General features: G+C 48.5%; 1 protein-coding gene across 2 annotated transcripts in view; it reads right to left on the reverse strand.

The window, feature by feature from the left end:
* Positions 1-22,863, reverse strand: part of Vgll4 (vestigial like family member 4) — a 119,502-nt gene that overhangs the window by 31,646 nt on the left and 64,993 nt on the right. For both annotated transcript variants that reach the window (XM_059258395.1, XM_059258394.1), the window contains one exon: positions 1,125-1,314. In XM_059258395.1, the coding sequence (XP_059114378.1) occupies positions 1,125-1,314 (190 nt within the window). The remainder of the gene's footprint in view (positions 1-1,124; positions 1,315-22,863) is intronic.

A 22,863-nucleotide genomic window follows, 5' to 3' on the forward strand; every position in this document is an offset into this window, starting at 1 on the left:
GTCTCATGACTGAACACAACAGACCAGGCAGATTGGCATGCGTGGAATGTGAGGACGCGGGTTGAGGCAGCAGAGGCCAGGGCCGCCTCCAGCTGCAGAGTGCTGTCCACAGGAGGGACCCTGCAGCTGCACCTGCTGCCCACACCACTGCGCCCTGTCTGTAGGGTGATTACAAACCACTCATTTGTACCTGGGGACATGGTCTGGCTACACAACTGCCACAGCTCAGACATCCAGGGCCCACCAAGTCCTGAAAATGCAAAATGGCCTGCACTGCCTTAACCAGGGCCAGCCATACCACAGCACAAATTCAGAGAACTTCAGCTTTAAGCCCCTTCATGTTGAAATGGTCTTAGGAGATGGGCTGGAGAGATGGCTCAGCAGTTAAGAGCACTGGCTGCTCTTCCAGAGGACACAGGTTCAATTCTCAGCACCCACATAGCAGCTCACAACTGTCTGTGACTCCAGTTCCAATGAATCTGGCACCTTCACACTGATATACATTCGGGCAAAATATCAATGCACATAAAAATAAATAAAATCTTAGAAGGAAGGAAGGAAGGAAGGAAGGAAGGAAGGAAGGAAGGAAGGAAGGGAAGCAAGCAAGCGCAAGTGACAGAGAAGACACTAGGCCAATGCCAATCAAGAATCAGAATTTAGTCTCCTGACACCAAGAGGGCTCTTACCATCGCTCCAGGCTAACTCCAGTTGTGATGAGCCACAGGCACAAAGGGGTGCTTGCTCCCCAGGACACAGTACTGGACACACACACACACACACCCCAGTCTTCACAGGTACTCGCTGTCATTTCTTGGGTGTGTAAAGACAGACACCCACTATCAATCTGCATACTGGCCAGCAGAGGCACCAAGACAGGTTCTCCAGACCGTGCCCACAGGAGGTCCTAAGGGCTGCTGGCCTCCATGAGGGAGAGGTTATAGCAGTTGAGAGGAAATCAGATTTCATCTCTGGCCCGGTCACTAAAGTCAGGTTGACACCTTCCTGCATGCAATGTCCTCTTATCAACACGCAGGAAATCATAATGACGTGTTGGGGCAGAAAGGTTTTGAAAGGAAACACAGCCCGGCCCTGAGCAAGCATGAGCCCAGAGGGGCAGAACTTACAGGTGGGGGCTGAAGATACGGCTCATCTTGGAGACGTGATCGTTTTCACAGTCGAGGTCTTTGTCCCCGGGTTCCATGCTGAATTTCCTCTTGCTGGGGCTGATGGGGGGTGGGCCTGTGCGGTGACTGCTGAGGGCAGAGGCCACCGGGAGGGTCTGCATTCTGGGTTCTCCCCTGAGAGAAGCTTCACCTATGTAAAGAGAACGGGGATGTTATTGCCAGCAGGAAAAGCACCCCCATTGTGGTCTCCACGGTCCCCTAGCTCCCTGGCCCCCTGCCCGGCCCCTTGCAGAACTTCTCTCTGTGGAAAGTTTTGGCAATACAGCAGGCAGCCTGCCATTCTCAGAACATGGTCTGGGCATGCGTCCACTGCCAAGCAGGGGACATTTGACATCAACGAGGTTTGCCAGCACTAGCTCTTTAGGGTAGAGTTTAAATAGAAAAGTTGCTATAAACAGCCAAGAGTGGAAAACTGATCGTGAGCAATCCCCAAAGGGAAGTTAAAACTCGGAAGGCCCTTTGATTCTCGGGAATCCAATCTTATATCTTTAAGAAAGTGCATAAAACCACTGTTGACAAGCTGATTTTGCTGTTTTTATTACATTTTTTGAAATTTTAGTGTGTGTGTGTGTGTGTGTGTGTGTGTGTACACAATGCCCATGGAGGCCAGGAGGGGTTGTTGGATCCCCTGGAGCTGGAGTTACAGGCAGTTGTAAGCTGTCCGGCATGGGTACTGGGAACAGAACCCAGGTCCTCTGGAAGAGCAGCAAGTGCTCTTAACCACTGATCCACCTCTCCATCCCCAAGCTGCAACTCTCAGAATGTGTTTCAAGGCTAGGTGCTCACAAGGGCTCTGACACAGATCTGCTTTGACAGGTCTGACTTTCTGGGCTGTTGTCAGGGGCTTTGAGCTGAGAGATAAATTTGTGCCTGGTTGTGAATCAAGACAAGCATGGCCTTTCAAATACTATGGGGTTTGTATCTTCTAAAATGTATAACAGGAGTTATAATTACTTTGAGTGGGCGGGCTGACTCCTTCACACAAAGAAACCCTTCTGTTGGGCAGTACACATTGGCTTCTGGGGCCTGACCAATCTTATTTCCACCGGTCACAATTAACACTCGTATTAGCATGAAGTCGACTTCATCGGAGGTGCTGTGGTACCCAAGAAAAGCCACCTTTGTGACCACTCACTTCCTTTCATGTCCTCACTAATGTGCGGCTGTCAAACAGGCGTCACAGGCGACAAATGCGATTTTGTTAGGTAGAAGGAGGGAGGGAAAGGCCTTCTGAGAATCCACCAGGAAAAATAAAAAACTCTGCCAGTTTAGAGAGCAAGATATAAACTTGCAAATATACAGTGACCTGTAATACACCCCCTGGCAGGATTTCTTGTAAGGCTTCTGGCCACAGGGCAAACTGGAACTTTCCATATTGCACAGAATAGCTCGACATGGACTCCTGGACCACCCTGCCACTCTCTCAGACTCTGGCTGATCTGGGTGGACCTCAGCTTCCTTTCTGCTAACCTCTGGTTCCCGAAAACAAGGTTAAGCAGTGTTCGTCCTCAGACCTCGAGAAGGTGCGAGCTTCACTCCTTCCCTGGCCTCTTGCCCCCTTCCCCAGCCCTGTTTCTTGGGCTTCTTCCTCTACAGAGCAGAGATGCCTCTTTAAGAATCTGGCGAGCAGACAAAGAACCCATGAAACCCCAGAAAGTCACTATCCCTGCAAACCAACCCACACCAAGTGGCCCACACGGTCCACACTCTGTGCCCAGTGTTTCCCAACACCCCTGGCAGGGCCAAGGAGTGGGAAGGACGTGGGCTCAGCACGGACCCCAGAGTTTCGGGAGCCGTTTCATCAGCTGCCTGCTGGGACAACAGACATTGCTATGGAAACAATCACCGCAGCAACAAGTTCCAAGGGGTCCAAAAAAGGAGCAGTCATTCAGGACAGCAGCTATGGGGCGGCCCAGCCTCAGGACAGAAGCCACACAGAGGCCCCATCACTTGGGAAGTTACCCACAGAGAGGCCAGGCACTCAGTGGCTATACAGCACATGCTTGGTGGAGAAAGCACTTGGCTCCGTGCCCTCAGGCTGTGGCCGTCTTTAAAGGACGGTGTTTACTCCATTTGAAGTTCACACAGGATGGCGCTTCAGAGGCGGGCACAAAGGAAGAAAAGACCACAGGTTTTCCAGGAATGGAGTGGGGACTAAGGACCCTGAAGGAACTGGAGGACCCCTGCAGCACTGGGACCCCATGAGCACCGTTGCAGTCTCACTACATGGATGAGGTAACACATGACCAGGGTAAAGCGAATGGCTTGCTCGGTGAGCTGCAGACAGGAAGCATGTCTTCTGTTAGCCAGACCAACACCTCCCTAACTCGAAGCTGAAGGAAGGGCAACGATCTTCAGTGGTGACCGGATCTGGCCAGCGACACCCTTCTGCTCATCTTTGGGTCCACCCCCACACCCCCACCTCCTGTCCCCCACAAGGGAAGCTGTCCCACGCTCATGTTTTGGAGCCCATTTGCTATGCTCTTGTATGTGGCAGAGGAGGTAGAATGATCTCAGCAGCGGCTGGAGGCAGAGCACCTGCCTAGGACATTTGAGACCCCGAGTTCCATCCCTAGCACTATCGCTGAGGGTAAACTCCAGGCACATGCAAATGCTATCTATATACCTGCTACTCCACTCACCACAGCGCAGAAGCACTCCTTAAACATCATCCCCCAATGGAAGACAAGCAAGAGTTTCTTTTGGCCCAGTATTTCGTTAAGTATCAGCATATATTTATTTTAAAGGAAAAAAAATTAATAGAAAGGAAAGGGCTGAAGGCCAAGCACTGCCCTGGGACACACAGGGCCCTGGCACCATCCCTGGTACTGTGCACACACACACACACACACACACACACACACACACACACACACGCATGCACGCACGGGGTGGGGAGGAAAAAGACACAGCTCTACCATGATGCCATACATGAGCAGTCGCATCAAAGTCACGCTGGAATGCGGGGACAGGGGGAGACCAGCGCACAGCCTCATCTGAAATCCTGTATGTGAAGGATTCTAAGACACCACTTTCCGGACACAGTGGCAATGGCCAGACACTTGCTACCAACTGGCTGCTGCTTCCTCGCCTTTCTCAGTCAACAAAACACAGAACTTAACTTTCAGAACAGCAGTGTATATTCGCTCTCTTGCTCACTCACTGGTTGAGACCGGGTCTCACCATGTGGCACAGGCTGGCCTCAAACTCCTCTTCTTCCTGTCACAGCCTCAACTGGGATTACAGGAGCGTGCCACCACGGCCAGCTGCACCAGCTTCCAACAACTAACCTTCAACTTGCTCCACAGCTTACTGCTCTCAGCACTTCCCTTCCCCCACACGCCCTTCGCCATGTTTGAACCTAAAGTCAAAACATCAAACCACAGCTCCCCACACCAACCACTCGGCTGCACTAGTGTGTGTCTCCCGTCTGACCACAGCCATGGTGACCAGGCTGATGTCACTGTCTCGGCGGGACAGAAGGCACCCCAGTACAAGATCTGCCCTTTGACATTGCACAACCCTCTCCTAGGCCATGTGGGGCAGGGGCCCAGGCAGCTGAGGCACATGTATTTTCTTTTAAATAATGATCTCCATCACAGGGAGGAACAGCTGGGCTGAAGGTGAAGTGGAATTGGCCTCTTTTCAACAGTTCAGCTGTGGCTGTCCTGTTCACTTCTGTGTTTTAAAAGGGACGTTGGGCAACTCGGTGAGCAGGCCCAAGCCAGGAGAGATAAAAGATGTGACACACTGTCTGTCACAGCACAAATCTGGCCCACTCTTCTACTGCTCAGTGACCAAGCCCTTGTCCTCCAGCACTCCCTCCGGTTAAAACAAAAGCACCTTTCACATTGCGGCTCAGAACCACGCCCCCAGTGCTCCCAGCCAGATCTCAAACCAGAAGGCTGAGCTCTGCCAACCAGAGCCTGCCAGGCCAGCCAGGCCAGTGTGGCCATGTCGGGTCCATCCCCGAGCAGGCCTTGACTGCTGAGCTACATCGAGACTGGGGAGAAAGAGCACCTGAATGGCCTTCAGCTAACAACAGAGAAAGGTCATTGGAGGGCCACAGGGGAACTTGTGACAGGCTGAAACAGGCCTCAGCTGGAGAGCCTGGTGGCCTGGCTGAGCTGAGGGCAGCCCATGGAACTGAGGCCACTTTCAGACAAGGACCACCCAGGCCAGGAGGAGCAAAACGGGCCGCTGTGAAGAGGGCAGACACCCCCCCCCCCCCAGTGTCACCAGAAAAAGCACAGAGATGCACACTGTACTCCAAACCCAGATGCAGAGCCCAAGAAGCATGGTGTCCACTGGCTGAGCCAGAGACTTCTCAGAGACACTCTGGCTGTCTGCAGATGGGGGGGGGGGGGGGGGGGTGCGGGGAGGGGTTCAGACACCATTGGTCCATGAGGACTGGACAATGTCCACAGTCTTACCCTGTTTAAGCATCTAAAATTCCACAGAGGATAGAAGACAACAGTGTTTGTTTTTGTTAATTCTCAACAAGGGGAAGGAGAGATGGCATTGGGGTTAAGAGCACTTCCTACTCTTCCAGAGTTCAGTTCCCAACACCCATGTTGGGTGCCTCACAATCACCTGTAACTTCAGCTCCAAGAGATAAGATGCCCTCTTCTGGCCTCTGCAGGCACTACATGTACATGGTATACACACACACACACACACACACACACACACACACACAGAGCATCAAATATCTTTTTAAAAAATCTCAACCAAATGACACTTATAGTTCTCAACATCCACTGCACTAAAGTCACTTTTAAACACAGAGGAGAAAAGTTAATTTGAATATCAAAAGGTACTAAAATACTTTGAAGACAAAACTGCTACAATCATACCCAGACAGTGCCATTAGCGGAGGCAACCAGTCCATACTGTGTAAAACCATCTGTAGTCCCTGGAGTAACAGTAAAGACCTTGCCCTCTCCTTCAGAGCACAGCTTCTAACAGTGACTCCAGAAGTGCATGATGTGGCAACTTGGGTGGGCCTGCCACCAAGAGGCTCTTAATGTCAAACCTGTTACCGCACCACAAAGGACGCTCCCCCAGGTAAAAGCAGATGAACAAGCTGTAGGAAAGGCTGTCTAGGGCAGAGCTCGCTTGCTTGCTTTCAAAGATTTATTTTTGCATGCATTGAATATGAGTGACTGCCAAGTGTGAGCATGCAGCTGCCTATGGAGGCTAGAAGAGGTCATCAGATTCCCTGGAGCTGGAGTTACAGGTGGTCATGAGCCTCCTGGCCTGGGTGTTAGGAACAGAACTCCAGTCCTCTGCAAGAGCAGTTAATGCTATAACCACTGGCCCATTTCTGCAGCCTTAGGGCTTTTTAAACTTTTACTCACAAACTCTTTTGGCCCAAGAAACTTTTACATGACCCAAGTACATACATATATAAATTAAGTATAAAAATATTTATGAATAATAATCATTAAGAAATGTATTGTAGCTGGGTGGCAGTGGCACACGCCTTTAATCCCAGCACTTGGTAAGCAGAGCCAGGCCGATCTCTGTGAGTTTGAGGCCAGCCTGGTCTACAGAGCAAGATCCAGGACAGGCACCAAAACTACACAGAGAAACCCTGTCTTGGAAAGAAAAAAAAAAAGAAAGAAAAAGAAAGAAATGTATTGTAAACTAAGTGTGGTGGTGCATGCCTTTAATCCCAGTGCCTGGAGCTCTGTGAGTTTGAGGCTAGCCTGGTCTACAAAGAGAGTTCCAGGACAGCTAGAGCTACACAGAGAAATCCTGTCTTGAAAATAAAAAAAAAAAATAGAGAGAGAAGAAGAGAAAAAAAAGAAATGTATTATAGAACAATTCTTTGGTATACATATGATTCTACCATCTATTATAGATGAAAGTAAATTGCAGGCTAATGAGATGGATGTACATCTCATTTAAATTTAATAAACAGTTAAATCTTGACTGAATATTCCTCAACATCTTTCAGGACTGATCAGTATTTTCATTTTATCAGCTGTCACTGCTGAGAATGCTGCTTTGCATAAATATGTAGTACAAGATGGGAAAGGGAAAAGGTTTTTTTGGAGCCATTTCAGAAAGTGCTAGAAATTCTATCCTAATCCCAAATCAAATTTCATTTAGCTATTTTACATGAAACTCATCAGTAATTCAAGCAGAGTTTTCAAAATCAAATATAATACAAAGCAAAGAGAGTAATTTTTAAAAAAATGTATATACTTTTATTTTATGCGTACTGGTGTTCTGCATGTGGGCACCATGTGCATGCAGTGCCCATGGAGGCCAGAAAGTGTGTTGGCTCCTTTAGGACTGGACTTACAGATGGTCGTGAGCCACATGATATGGGTGATGGGACTGAACTCTGATCCTCTGCAAGAAAGAACAGTACACACTCCTAACCACCAAGCCATCTCTCTAGCCAAGATACTACTTTAATACATGCTGAAGAATGACGGCAGGAAAATGTTAAAAATCTTTGTTTTCCATATTTAGTCTCCATAAGAACAGAAAACTCGGGGGTATGTGCAGTAAGAAGCCGAAGGATCATAACACAGTCATCTCCAATATGAGCCACGGTGTTTTCCAGAGTTTGCCAGCATTGTGCATGGTGTGATGGAATATACCCATTTGTATGCTCAGAACCAAGCTCAGTGAATTCACATGATGTGACCTGGATAAGCATGGCCAGAGACACCTTAGATTCTGCATGCTTCTCCATTTGGATTGTTTCGGGTCACCATGCATGCAGAAACCTTTAATGGTTGCTAAACTTTCCCACCCCCAAACTCAGTTCCACACTGGGTTACATCCAGTTTACAAAACTGGAGTCTAGCCCTAAAGCTGAGTTTGGGCTTCATAAATCTTAACTGGGACTCAAAATAGCCGAACACCTGTTGGCGTCTCTGCTTTCTAATCCTCACTTAGCCAGCATCTTCTCTCTGCGTCCTCCTTCCCTGCTCAGAGGGGCCTCAGCAGAGCGAGACAGTAGAGCTTCCTGGTGGACAAGCCTGCTTCTGGCTGTACAGACTTGGTGTCCACCTGAACCCAAGCACATTTGGCAGTGGTCCTATGTGTCACATGTCCTCCGTGGCCACAAGTGCCAGCAAGACAAAGGTGGCTCAGGCCCCTTCACTCTCAGTACACTGAGGAGCCCTCCCAAATGGAGGAGGTCCTGGAGAAGAAAGGGATCTAAAGAAGAAAACTATCTGCAGAAGGTTCTGGAATCAGACTCCATTCCCAATATTTAGGAAGTGCTGGTGAATGAGTATAAGAGACAAAGCCCTGGCTCAGACCTCTTCTCCATAAGAGATGGCTTGAGGGTCAGGATGTACCACGGTCAGGTAGAGAGGACATGCTATGGCCTTTGCAAACTGTCAGTGTTTTGTTGAAATGCCACAGAGCTGCTCAGCAAGCCCCTCCACCACACAGAAAGGTCTAGCATCTGAGGTGGGGTTACAGTTCCAGGAGGGTGGGCAACTTGAAGTCCATCATTGACCACTGGGGGAGAACACAGAATCTTGGGAATGGATAGACTGGAAACCCAACCTTTCCTTCCTCCCATGTACTGGGATGGGACAGGGACCCTCGAAACAGCACCTAACCTGAGGTGCACAGCTGGTCAGGCTGCCTCTGGGGCATTGGGCTTCTCATTCATCCTGGCCCAGAGACAGGGACATGTACAGAGTAGGCTCTGAAATGGAGCCGTGCGCTCACAGTGGTCGCTTCATCCCCCGAGCGTCCGTCCCTTCTTCATTTACCATGAGAATCGGAAAACTTAGAAAAAGCTTCCCTTCTTCATTTACCATGAGAACTGGAGAACTTAGAAAAAGCTTCCCTTCTTCATTTACCATGAGAACTGGAGAACTTAGAAAAAGCTTCCCTTCTTCATTTACCATGAGAATCGGAGAACTTAGAAAAAGCTTCCCTTCTTCATTTACCATGAGAACTGGAGAACTTAGAAAAAGCTTCCCTTCTTCATTTACCATGAGAATCGGAGAACTTAGAAGAAGCTTCCCAGCCCAAAACAGGTAGCCTACGGTACTGTCAGCAGACACAGTCCCACTGAGGACAAGACCAAGGAGCCCACTGACAACACTCTCTTCCTGCTCTGTTGGCTGCTTCTTCCAACTAACAGAAAAGGCCAGGGACACAGCGACCAGAAGCAGGGGTCAATGAGTACTCCAAGTGATCTCCAGAGCCAGTGGTGTGACCTGGGGGCAGCTACCTGACGACTTTCTAGGAAATCTCTACACCTGAGACAAAGACAATGTAAACCTACAGAGGCCCAGAAATACACAGACCAACCAAGATGAGGTCTGCCCCCAAGGTTCATGGGTTGAAAGATTAGCCCCCCGTAAGACAATGAGGAGAGGTGTGACCTTTGGCAAGCAAAGCCTAAAGGGATCTCCACAAATCAGTGGAGAACATGCTTTCGGAAGGGACTTCAGAATCCCAGAATCCCTCTGAAGTCCTATTCAGTGATGTCATTTCATCTCTTGCATCTAATCCCACCAATGTCCATCTCTTTCCCTCCCCCCAGAACCCCCATAGTCTCCTTCATAGTTTCATGGCTATACTGACAACACACACACACACACACACACACACACACACACACACACACACACACAAAGCCTAGTATTCACAAGAGAGAAAATATGCAGTATTGATTTTTCTGAATGAATTACTTCACTTTACAGTCATTGCCAGATCTACCCATGTCTGCAAATTTCATTTCTTTCTACAGCTGAATAAAACTCTACCATGCATATGCCCCACATATCCTGTATCTATTCATCTATGGATGGACATCTAGGCTGGCTCCATTTCCTGGCCACTGTGAAGAGAGCAGCAATGAACATGAATGTCTAAGCATCTCTGTAATGGGACTTAAAGTCCTTCGGGTATATGCCCAGGGGCAGTACAGCTGAGTCATATAGCAGTTCTAGTTTCAACCTTCAGGGAAACCTCCACACCTAGTTTCCGGTTTGTGCTCCCACCAACATTTGGGTTCCTTTTCCCCTATATCCTCTCCAGCATTTGAGTTCCTTTTCCCCTATATCCTCTCCAGCATTTGGGTTCCTTTTCCCCTATATCCTCTCCAGCATTTGTTGTCATTTGTTTTCTTGGTTTTAGCCAGGCTGACAAAAATGAGATGGAATCTCAGAGTAGTTTTAATTCACATTTCTCTAACAGTGTTACTGGCCATTTGTGTTTCTCCTTTTAAAAACTATCTGAGCCGGGCAGTGGTGGTGCACATCTTTAATCCCAGCACTCCAGAGGCAGAGGTAGGCGGATCTCTGTGAGTTCGAGGCCAGCCTGGTCTACAGAGAGAGTTCCAGGACAGGCTCCAAAGCTACACAGAGAAACCCTGTCACTGTGGGCCCTCCACCCTCCCGAGTCATGTCCCACATCCAACCAAGTGTGGATCTAAAGTATTTTTTAGAAACTGTGGATATCGAATATGCACAGGGTTCATTCACACCAGGACTCTGTCTGAACAAAACACCAGGCCGGCCTCTCTCACAGCACTGTGCTGGTACTGCCATCAGGAACTGACTCCATCCAGGGAGTCCTAAAACCGCTCTCCTGTGGGTATGGAGAGATGATGGGCCAGCACAAGCTGGGGCTGGCTTATACCTCCCGGAACACAGCAAGTGATCATGACTGTCTGCTGAATAAGTGGTCCACAGAGTTCAGGCAAATGAGTGATGGACACTGACCTCACCCTCCCCATCCTTGCCCTCTATCCTGGGCAGAAGTGTTCCAGAAAGTTTTCTGTATGCCTGTTTGTTTTTGTTTTTTCAAGACAGGGTTTCTCTGTGTAGTCCTAGCTGTCCTGGAACTCGATGTGTAGACCAGGCTGGCCTCAAACTCAGAAGATCCACCTGCCTCTGCCTCCAAAGTGTTAGGATTAAAGGCGTGCACCACTACTGCTCAGCTCAAGGAAGTATTAATACCGCTGCTGGAAAAAAACAAAAACACAAAAACAAAACAAAACAACAACAACAAAAACCACTGGGGAGCCCAAGAGCTTCCTTTTCCACATGCATTTTGACAGTTACCTTATACTGTGGTTTGAATGTGAAATGTCCTCTGTGGATTCATGTGTTTGAACACTTGGTCCCCAGGTAGTGACACTGTTTTGAGAAGTAATGGAACCTTCAGGAGGTGGAGCCTTGCTGAAGGAAGGACGCCATCATTGGCAGGCTTTGGAGTTTGTATAGGCTGGCCTTACTTCCTGTGTGTGGGTGAAACTGGATCTCTGTTTTCTGACGGCCAAGCCAGACTCACACTCCTGCTGCCCCGCCTTCCTCAACATGACTGACAGCAGCATCCCCTCTGGAACTGTAAGCCACACACATAAACCCTTTCTTCCCCAACTTGCTTTTTATCAGGGTATTCTGTCACAGCAGCACTGAAAACTAATAGCCCATTTAAGAACCACAATGGGGGCAGCTCTGAAACATTACTATGAAGGGAAAGCCGTCAGGAGAGGCAGGGAGAGAGGGCAGGCTGTGGACATTAGCTACGAGGCAGCAACTCTAGCTCTGAGAACTAGCAGCAGAGTCTGTGTCCTTGGACGTGGGGGTGGGTCCAGGCGTTCCAGACGAGGACAGCTGCATGTATAAAGACAGAAGACAAGGGCGACATGTGTCCAAGACCAGGGTGGCTGCAACAGAGGGCTCGCTTTTTTGCTTGGCCTGCATTAAAGCCACAGACAGAGGGCCAGGTGAGGCTGGTAGCAGAGCACCGGCCTAGCATGGAGTGGCCCTAGATTCCAGCCCTAGCATTTAAAAAAAAAAGAGAAGGGAAGAAGAAAGATGGAGTGATAATCATGGGATCCATACAGATGTACTAGACCTCATTTTGTTTTTATTTTTCATTAATTCATCGGTATGGTTCTATGGTGCTGGAGACTGAAGCCAGGACCATGCACTGAAGGAAATATTCTACCCGAGTCGGACCTCAGCCCCTCATTCTCCCCCTGTAAACTCAAGAGCCCTGGTTCTGCGGCAGGGGCCGTGTTAAGACTTCCCAGTGAGCTGGAATGGCTCCTGCCTGTATCTCAGCACTTAGGAACTGAGGCAAAAGGATCGATGCAGTCTGCAATCAGTCTGGACCACAGAGTAAGGGCAATGCCAGTCTAGGCTACACAGCAAGGCCCTATGTCTGAAATAAAACTAAAAATAAATAGGAAATAAGAGTACACTTGCTAACTGGATAAAGTGTTAAATGTTTAGTGAAGATTCATATGAGGGCCAAACAACTAATTCCATACATAGGAATAAATATTTATTTTCTGTTAAGAATCAGGAGGCTGACAGTGGCCCAGCGTGTAAAAGCAGTTGCCAGTTCCCGACGGCCTGCGTGAGATCCTCAGATCCCATGTAAAGGTGGAAAGGCCTGAGTGAGAGCCTCAGATCCACGTAAAGGTGGAAGGCCTGAGTGAGATCCTCAGATCCACGTAAAGGTGGAAGGCCTGAGTGAGATCCTCAGATCCACGTAAAGGTGGAAGGCCTGAGTGAGATCCTCAGATCCACGTAAAGGTGGAAGGCCTGCGTGAGATCCTCAGATCCCATGTAAAGGTGGAAGGCCTGCGTGAGATCCTCAGATCCACGTAAAGGTGGAAGGCCTGAGTGAGAGCCTCAGATCCCATGTAAAGGTGGAAGGCCTGCATGAGAGCCTCAGATCCACGTAAAGGTGGAAGGCCTGAGTGAGATCCTCAGATCCCATGTAAAGGTGGAAGGCCTGCATGAGAGCCTCAGATCCACGTAAAGGTGGAAGGCCTGAGTGAGATCCTCAGATCCCATGTAAAGGTGGAAGGCCTGCTGAGATCCTCAGATCCCATGTAAAGGTGGAAGGTGAGAACTGACTCACAAAGATGTCCTCTGATCTTCACACATGCCATGGCATGCACACGTCCCCCATATCTTATACACACACATACACAATAAGAAATAAAATTTTAAAGGAAATGATTGTACAGTAGCAAGAAGTCTCAGTGGGGTAAAGTTGCTGGTGATCCAGCAATGCGAGCCTGACTGCCAAGTTCAATCCCCGGAGCCAATGTAAAAGTTGAGGGAGAGAAAAGACTATACACATATACATGCACACACCATACACATCACACACACACAATTAAAATACGATGGTGCAGAAAGATCACATGACTCTGTAATTCGGTGACTCAATGTTGGGGGTGCATGCCAGCTTCACACATGCTAGCCAAGCTCCATCACAGAACTGCATTTGTGAGCTATTTTTCCATAGGATATAGATTATTCCCAAGATTTTAATATTAATTCAAAGTCTGCAATCGTTATGCAAAAGATACACCTCATGGAAGAGAACTTTATACACACCACATCCCATAACAATGGACAATTCAATGATAAACAAGAGCCTCTCATTGGAAAAGAAACACTGCGCACGGGGTGCACGTCCAGCACAATCTTCCCCAGCATGCAGACAAGCTTCCTATGAAGACATAAAGATTGGGGTGGGGGATGGGCCACTGCAACTTGAAACTGGGGGCTGGGGGCTGGGGTGGGGGGACAGGATGCGGTATCTCGGTTTCTCTCCGCCCTCCACACTCAGGCCTCTTTCTCAGTTTACACTACCGGCGAGCAAAGGCTATCACCGAGAGGCCAGGAAGGGCCAGCCCCCCTTCCGTATATTTGCTTAAGATATGAAGGTTAAGTAGTCATTGTGCTCATAAAAGCCGGGCACTTTCAGGCCTATTTAAGGTCTCTGCTTACCTCCAATCGACTAAGCCTGAAGCCAAAGACAGACGAAAACTGGGCTGATCAAAGGCCGGGCTGTCATTAAGTGAAAATGAGGGAAGATGAAAGGCTGGCGGCCACTTCAAAGGTCCAGAAATGAGCCCTGAGCGCACAGCGGAGTGCCGGGGCACAAGCTCTGGCTGCAGCTTAATGGACCGGGTGACATTCCTGCAGCCACACATCTGCACGCTGACTACACGCATCACAAGTGTGAGGGCGAGCCTAGATTCCTGTGCTCTCTGCCTGGAAGGGAGGGAGAAGGAGAAGGGAAATGCTGCCTCCATGCTGGCACAAACAAAAACACTGAGATCCAAGGACGGTGTGAAGAAGCTGGCATGCCATCAGGTGCTCACGATTCTACCTCGGCAGTTTTCCTCACGGTGTGTAGCTCAAGCCATGTCAACTCTGGGAGTGGGTGGACGTGGTCCTAAGTCTCCATTCCCAGAGGTCTGACGAGGAGAGCGGATAGGCAGGCGTGCTGCCCTCGCCTGGGACTGGCCCTCAGCTTTTGCACTAGAGCTGACACAGAGCCACTGCGTGAGCAAACGAGGCTGGCTGAGGGTTGCAGATACCTCCAACCCACCCCAGCCACAACCACCCACCCTCAGCATCTCAGCACCCAGGAGCTGCAGATATGAAAGTGTGATGGACCCTTAAATCCTCACACGCTCGCTTCCCTGGATTGACTTTAATACTCAGGCTATCTTAACTGCAGTTCTGCCATCCTAACGGCTTTGCAGGAGATTGACAAGGACCAAGGGAAGATAAGGCCCATGCTGAGGATGCAAAGCAGAGAGCAGCCCACTGGGCCTGGGATGAAGACTCAACCACAGGGAGCATCCAGAAGTGACTCCTGAGAGCTGTTAGGTGCTGCAGAGGCTTGATGCACGCACGTTTATTTCCGGAGTCTTGTCAGGCGGGCACTACTGGCCCACCCACTTGTGGTGAGGCGGGCTCTATTGCTAGTTTCGTTCGGGGAGAACGGACACCAAAGTGGGTCAACAACATACCCAAGGCCACACTCTGGATTAAGGAAAACCCAAAATGCCACCTGACTCAAAAAGAGCACATCTGCAATATCTGTGCCCCTCAGAGGACTGTAACAGAGCCGGTCACTGGCAGGTGAGCAGGCCCAGGTATGCCCAGACAAGCACACCTTGATGTGAGACCGTTGCTTGCTGTGTGCCCTCCCCTCCTCTCACTCCAGCCACACTTGCCGTCGTGAAAACCCTCTCACTCCTACTCAAGAGCTGCCCTTTAGCTGGGCAGGTGGAGCACGTCTTTAAATGTCAGCACTGGGGAGGCGGAAGCAGGAGGATCTCTGAGAATTCACGGACAGTCTGGACTACACAGTGAGTTCCAGGACAGCCAGAGACACACCGTGACACTGTCTCAACACACACACACACACACACACACACACACACACACACACACACACACAGCCAAAGGATATCTTATATGCTGAGCCTCGGTAAGTGCAACTACAGAAGCCAATGACAATGTCTGAGCCTGGTGTGACACTCATATATATGTGCCTGTGGCCACCAGTGATTCTGCCCTGTTGACAGACTCCATCTATAAGTCCACCTTTCTCCTCTCCTCACCCCCAGGCCACAACTGGCCCCATGTGTACAAGTGTGTACACACACACACACACACACACACACACACACACACACACACACACCATGCATGCTCTATAGAGATTTCAATGTACAACATGCATGGTGACAATCTCTTTCTCATGAAAACAGCTGATCCTGGTGGTGAAATGAACAGCAATGCCAGACCACCCACTTGAGAACAGGACTGCAGCACAGAGCTCAGCTAAGACCGCCCTGAGCTGGGAATGACCTCACATCATCAGTAAGGTTGCTAACTGAGATACCATTACCTAGCCAAATGTTGCAACATAAACAGACACATATACACAGAACATTCCAATACTTACAGAGTGGTTGAATACGTTCTATTCCAAGTACCTTCATTTTATAGTTGCTTTATTAAGAGTCACATACCCTTTAAGGGAGCCAATGTAATGTGTCTTATGTATCCTCAGAGTTGTGCAGTAGTCCTCATCATCTGATTTTAGATTTTATTATTGTTTGTGTATGAGTGCTCTGCCTGTGCACACGCTACACATACATGCAGTACCCACAGAGACCAGAAGAGGGCATTGGGTCCACTGGAGCTGTAGTTAAAATGGTTGAGAGTCACTATGTGGGTGCTGGGAACTAAACCCAGGTCCCTCCGCAAGAGCAGCCAGTGCTCTTCACCACTGTCTGAGCGCCTCTCCAACCCTCTGGCTGTGTCCTTGAGTGTTCAGAGTTCTAGATATACCCTGAACAGTCCCTTTCACAGACAACATCTGTGAAAACATCCTCCCATCCTGTGATCTATCTTTTCCTTTATAGTTTTACCTTTGGAGCAAAGGACTTCCCCTTTATCCTCCTGCTCTGTTTCTTGAGAAGCTGGCTCACACTGGCCACTGCTAAATTCCCACTACCCAATATCTGGGTGGTAAAACTTTGGATAATAAATGATAGAGACATTTCCCATAAACATTCCCGAGTCTCAGGAACTCAGCCATCTTCCCAAAGCATTCCTTCCTGACAGTGCCATACCCCAGTGTCACTAACTGCAGAAGCCACATGTGCGCTGCCAACTCTTCCTTAAAGCCTCCCTAACAATGCTTATGGAAACAGCTCCCCTGCTACAATGTTCCTAAATTGCTGCAGCTGTGACGTGAGGTCAATGGGAATTAGACTAATGAAGAAATAAGGCAAAAGTGGAATGTTTTGATTTGGGATGCTCTAGTGTCTATTAGCATCTGGCAAATTAAATGGATGGGTGGTTTGCAGGCTCGGCTATGACATGATGAGTTCTCTGGGTCTCAAGGGTCTAGCTGGTGGTCCATCTCACTTCAATCATGCTTTCTAGGGACAATGGCAGCAATCCACACCATCCTCCAGCCCAAGCCCCATCCTGTTAGAGAATACAACGGTGGGCTGCACCCAAGCGAGGACTCTTATATTCTCCTTTGTTTCTCATTGGAACTGTCAGCTTGGAATAATCCACTGTGGCTACACACATGCATTTCAGCAGATAACCTCAGACGTCAACACATCAACCTTTGTTCACTGCACATCCCATTATGGATCTCAACAGTGGCCGAAAGCAGAGAAGACAGCGACCCCACACATACCCAACCCCACTGCCACATATACCCCATGTCGATGCACTACCTCGCAAAGATGCCTGATTCTCTCCTGGGACATGCTGGGAGTGGGTGAGACGCACACAGTCAAGAACCTGCCTCTCTGCAGGCCAAAGTGACTGTAGGACAGTAGAGCAAAATGAGCTTTTTGATCTTAAGATTTTCTGAACATTGCTGATACTCAGATGCCTGTGACCACCCACTGTGACCATCTGCAAGGGGCAGACAGGAGAGCTTCTAAAGACCTGGGATCCAGTGAACTCATACTGACCACAACCTCAGCACTCCTGTGTAAAGCCAAAATACTTCTTGGGTAAGTTCTAACCAATCCATAGACATTTTCTGCCTTTTTCCTTACAAGGCTTCTCTTCCTTGCTTAGTGCAAGGAGGACCACTCAGCAGAACTACCCATTAGGCTGGAGCTAGATACATATTTCTATGCCTGCCCCTACCTAGTCCCAGTTAAAAATATTCCAGTGGCATCAAAACTCTGTAGTCACAGCACTTAGGCAGAGCCTCGCAGGCTCATGGCATCCCCACTTTCAAAGTGATCGATACTGGGATCGATCCAGTCTGTATCTAACCTTCCAAACTGCCAAGGAGACACCTCAGGCAGCGACGTGGCAGCAGTGATGACATGAGATTCGATGCCTCAAAGCGTGGGATCCAGGCCTCTCATGACCTCGTTAAACATCTGTACCCCCAACTCCCCTGTGGGGCTCACGTCGCAGTCACCCCTGTACCAGACATTATTCTCATTGGTGTTTTTAAAATGTTTGCCTCTTATAAACAGATAGAAACTTAGGTAAGTGGCCTCCTTTTACCTGGCTGATACCTCAGTTTTCCCATTTGGAATCTACCTTTGACATTAGCTGCTTTCTAGTTTGTATAAGGCAAAAGCCATCACCCAATTCCTGTAATTCATTCCCCCAAAACTCTAAACAAAGCCCCAGGAGTCCGTGACTTCCAGTCAGTCCGTGTCTTGGAGTCAGTCTACCTACAGAAACAGGAGGGATGGGCACAGGGGCAGAGGGAAGCTTTAACTGCAGAGAGGGAACTCAGAGGGAATAAGGCATTCCTCCAGCTAACCTCCTAAGGACGTGGAAAACCTCCACAAAGCCATGCCAGGCTCCTCTGAGACGCTGCTGGAGAATGGATGGTACAGAGCACGGTGAAGTGCCTCTGAAGATCGATCTACCTTCTGGAAACACCTCCTTCCACTTTGTGAATATTCACAGACAGCGGCTATGACATAGACAATAAAACAACTCATGCTACGGTTCAGGTAAGTGTCTCAAAGGCCCGTGTGGTCAAGGCTGGATCCCCAGTTGTGCGTGGGAGGAAGTTAGGTTGCTGGGGACATGGCCTTGAAGGAGGCATGGCCTCTTGGCCACCCTGAGCTCCCGATACAAGACACTGCCTCACCACTGGCTCAAATCAACAAGGCCAAATAACCAGGACTGACACCAACTTTTCCTCAGTAAGTCTGTTCTCCCATAGAGGTGCATTCTTTGGAAATTCCAACAGTGTCGAGGGCTTTAGCTGCTGATCCAAATATTTTTCAAAGGCTACTTGGTGACAGAAGGGTCATTTGGGATAGCCGTGTGTTTCCATACGTGTTATAAAATTCATCATGGCATTGCATCTTATTTACATCTGGAGGTCCACAACCTAGCTCCATGACAACTGAGGCAAAAGCTATAAAGCACATGATGCCATCCTTCATGGCTTTGGGTTAGATGATGTCTGCTTCCGAGCTTTTACAAATGGACAATTGGTGTTTTCAAAACAAACAGAACGTATCTCCAGCTTGAATTAGACACACACACAAAAAAAAAGCATGGAACCAAAACCATCACTCAGACACCAATAACAAACCACACTGTTATTGTTCCTGGGACCATGACACTTGTGACATTTCATTTGTGCTCTAACAAAGCTTGCCTGAAATTCAGAGGGTGGAGCTAGCCACTAGCTAACCATAGAGGTCTGGAGGTCTGTATAGACAACAGACAGGAAGTGATAAGCCTGGGTGGAGACAGGAGCTCAGCTCCTTTCAGTTTGAGGATTCGATAGAGGTAAGAAGTCTCTCTAGTGGCTGCTCCTTTACTTCTCTGATCTTTCAGCACTTACCCTGATATCTGGCTGCAGGTTTTTATTATTAAGACCAATTAGAACTCGTGCTACAGACACTGTCTTACAGAAGTTATTGTCACAGCTGCGATGATGGCTGAATGTGAACCATTAGCAAAGCGTGGAAATTCTCAGCCCCAAGAAAGGAATTATTATACAAAAATAAGTAAATTATATCACACACACACACACACACACACACACACACACACACCATCACCACCACTACTATCAGTCAAAACAAGATGCCCACTCTCATGGGTGGACACATATCCAACCCTCCTCATTTCCCTGAAGGTTCTTGTGTTCTCCTTACAGAAAAGATAAGAGACTGTATTTGTTACTCATCTGCTGCTATGATAAAACACCATGACCAAGACAATTTAGAGAAGAAAGAGTTGATTTGGTCTTATGGTTCCAGAGGGTTAGAGTCCATCATGGCAGGGAAGCCTGGCAGCAGGCAATGAGGCGGAAGGATCAGGAAACCAAAGCCCGTGCCCAGTGACAGACTTCCTCCAAAGCCCGTGCCCAGTGACAGACTTCCTCCGGCAAGGCTGTACTACCAAGCCTCCCCCAATTGCACCACCAGCTGAGTGCCAAATGTCCAAATGCCCAAGCCTGTGGGGGACACTGTTATTCAAACCATCACAGAGATCTAGCACAGAGGGGCTTTTAGAGCCTTTAAAGCACAAACAGGCATCTGAAAATGTCATCTATTCTCTGCATTCTAAACATCACTTGTGGGTTCTGAGCTACTGTCATCCCATTCTTCAGGGCCAGTGGGGCATCCATCCTGCAGAAAATCGCTTACAGACATACATGCAAGGGGAGTCAGCAAGCCCCACGGAGAGCGGTGAAGAACAGGTTGCTGTGCTCCACACAGGCAACTGTTCTTCACGACATACAAGAGAATACACAAAGCCCAACAGAATGAAGACAAAGCCAAAGACAGCTGTGGTCCCAGGATAACACCACAGATGTGTCTGCCCTCCAGCTGCAGGGATCTCTGGCCTCGCTCTTCTGCATGACTGCTTAGTGCTGCTGGAAAAGAGGACACACCAAGGTACAGATTCCTATCAACAGATCACCACCACCACCCTGCCTTCTCTGCCCAGGCTGGCCTTGAACTCCTGATCCTCCTACCTCCATCTATGGAGTGCTGGGGTTATAGATATGGACAATCCTCAAGAAACTTCCTTTAAGACGCCGTGATGTGGAGAAGGCAGTTTTAACAGTGACGGCGGATCTAATCAAATGACAGTACATTGCTTAACAGCCAACTCTAGTTGTGACTTGATCCCTCCTCTGTCCAAAGAAAATTGTCACTGGCTGCAAAATATTTCAGATTCCACTTATGGAACCGGCCACAGAACAATCCAGAAAAAGAAAGCTGTTCAATTTTATAGGAATGCTTCTATAAGGCCACTCCTGGAGAGCAGAAAGTGTTCTGTGAGAGGAGGGTGGATGCAGAAAGAGACAGAGAGATTTCCTGTTTCCTAGTGGCTGGTATTGTTTAAACAAACAACAATAACAAAAACCCCAGGCAGGAAGGAAAGCTCAGCCCCTGAGCTCTGTACAAACAGACTGGTATGGGAAAAGTCACTACCAGAACACTGTGAGCGTGGGCTGAGGGCCCACTGTGCCACATCAGTGTCTGCCGTATCCCTTCATCTGGCTTCTGCTGGTTTATAGGCTTGGATTTGCCATGTGGAAAAACAAGACTCACCTCTGACAACACACAAATCACCACCTCTACTGTCCTGAAATCAGGCAGAAACACACTCTGCCAGCCCTCCCCACCCCCACCTGCCAAGAAGCTCACCAAGGAGAGTGTCCCTCCTCATATGGCACCAACCATCAGAGTTTTGACTGGTGTTTTTGTCAGATCAGATTACACGTTAGCCACGAGAAATACCTCAACACTGTCCAACCCGTGGGAGTTGAAGTTCAAAGGACTCAAGTGCAGATAAAGATTCAGAGAGAGCGTGTGCACAATGACGCCGTCTCCACGGAAAACACTGAGGCAGCTCCTTAAAAGTTTACCATGCCCAGTGACCAAACAGTTCCACTTGTAAGTACTGATCCAAAAGAAATGAACAGAGACTGGAAAGATGGCTCAGCATTTAAGAGCGCTGGCTGTTCTTGCAGAGGACCCAGATTCGGTTCTTAGCACCCACACTGCAGCTTACAACCATGTGTAACTCCAATTCTGGGGATCCAGTGGCCTCTTCTGGACTCGAAAGGCACTGCACACACAGGGTGCACAGAGAGATGTGCAGGCAAAACCTTGTACACATAAAACAAATCTTTTCAAAAAGAAGACACGAGCATGCATGTTCACAGGAAGCTGTGTCAACACCATGAGAGCGCTTAAAGACTCCAAGCGACACCTAAAACAGGCACAAAAGAACACTGTGTTTGGAACAGTCTGCCATAACAAGACATACCCAGAACAACAGTATTCTTGACAGGTGAAACCCCGAAACAACTTGGAGGTCCACCCACCTCAGGGCAGAGAGGTTCACAAACACAACGAGCCATACCATGACAGAACGGTATCTGGTCATCCAACAACATGGATGAACCTTATGCCTCGAGGTCGTGCGAGAAGCGGATCCAAATGTGTGTTGAGATGAGACTCAAAAGGCAGGTGGGACTGACTTTGATGACACCCTGTGGCAAGTGTGAGCAGCCACAAAGAAACATCACATAGTTCTTGGGCACAAGGTCCTGGATCAGACAGGCTTTCACTATGTAGCCCAGGCTGGCCTGAGAAGTTCTTGTCTTCCTGCCTCAGCCTCAAATGACAGTGTGAGGCACCACACCAAGCTTACAAGATCCTTAATCTAGATCTGGTACTCAACCAAGATAGATGTGTATAAACTGTTCAAAGCAAACAAATTAAAAACAGAAGGTATAGTTTGGAGATGTGAGGGCCAACCACTCATGACCAAAACCCAGGTCACCCCGACTTCCCCAAATGCTGACCCTAAACAAAACCCCCAGAAGAGCTTTCTGTGCACAGTTAGGATGACTCCCCAGAACGAAGCGGCTGTACACAAATCTGCTTCAACTCAGGGACTCCCTCCACAAACTGGCGGCACCAGCACACCATGGAATCAGACACAGCCTTTTTTTGCTTTGAGGTCTCCCAGTTCACTTACTGTTCCAAAAGCTACACAGAGAAACCTTGTCTCGAAAAACCAAAAGTAAAATTCTTACTTAATATAATCTTATTTTTGATAAAACAGAAGGAAAGCAATGATCAAGCCTTCTCTTCAGCAGTTAGTGACATCTCAATAAAAGTGCAAGGACATTGGAGGAAAGCCAGGCAGATGAACAGCCGTGGCCCACCATCCAAGGGAAGCCCAGGATCTGCATCTGGTTTTGAAAACACCATGTACCGTGGCATCTGAGAGTAAGAGTCTGCAACAGGCATTATCTTTCTCCTTTTTTTTTTAACTAAAGACATTTTTTTTATTCTATATAATTTCCCCCTCTCCCAGTTCCTACCTATCTAACTTTGTTCTGTTTAATCTCTCTTTCA

The sequence above is a fragment of the Peromyscus eremicus genome, chromosome 3 (genome assembly GCF_949786415.1).
Source record: "Peromyscus eremicus chromosome 3, PerEre_H2_v1, whole genome shotgun sequence".
Classification (NCBI taxonomy): domain Eukaryota; kingdom Metazoa; phylum Chordata; class Mammalia; order Rodentia; family Cricetidae; genus Peromyscus; species Peromyscus eremicus.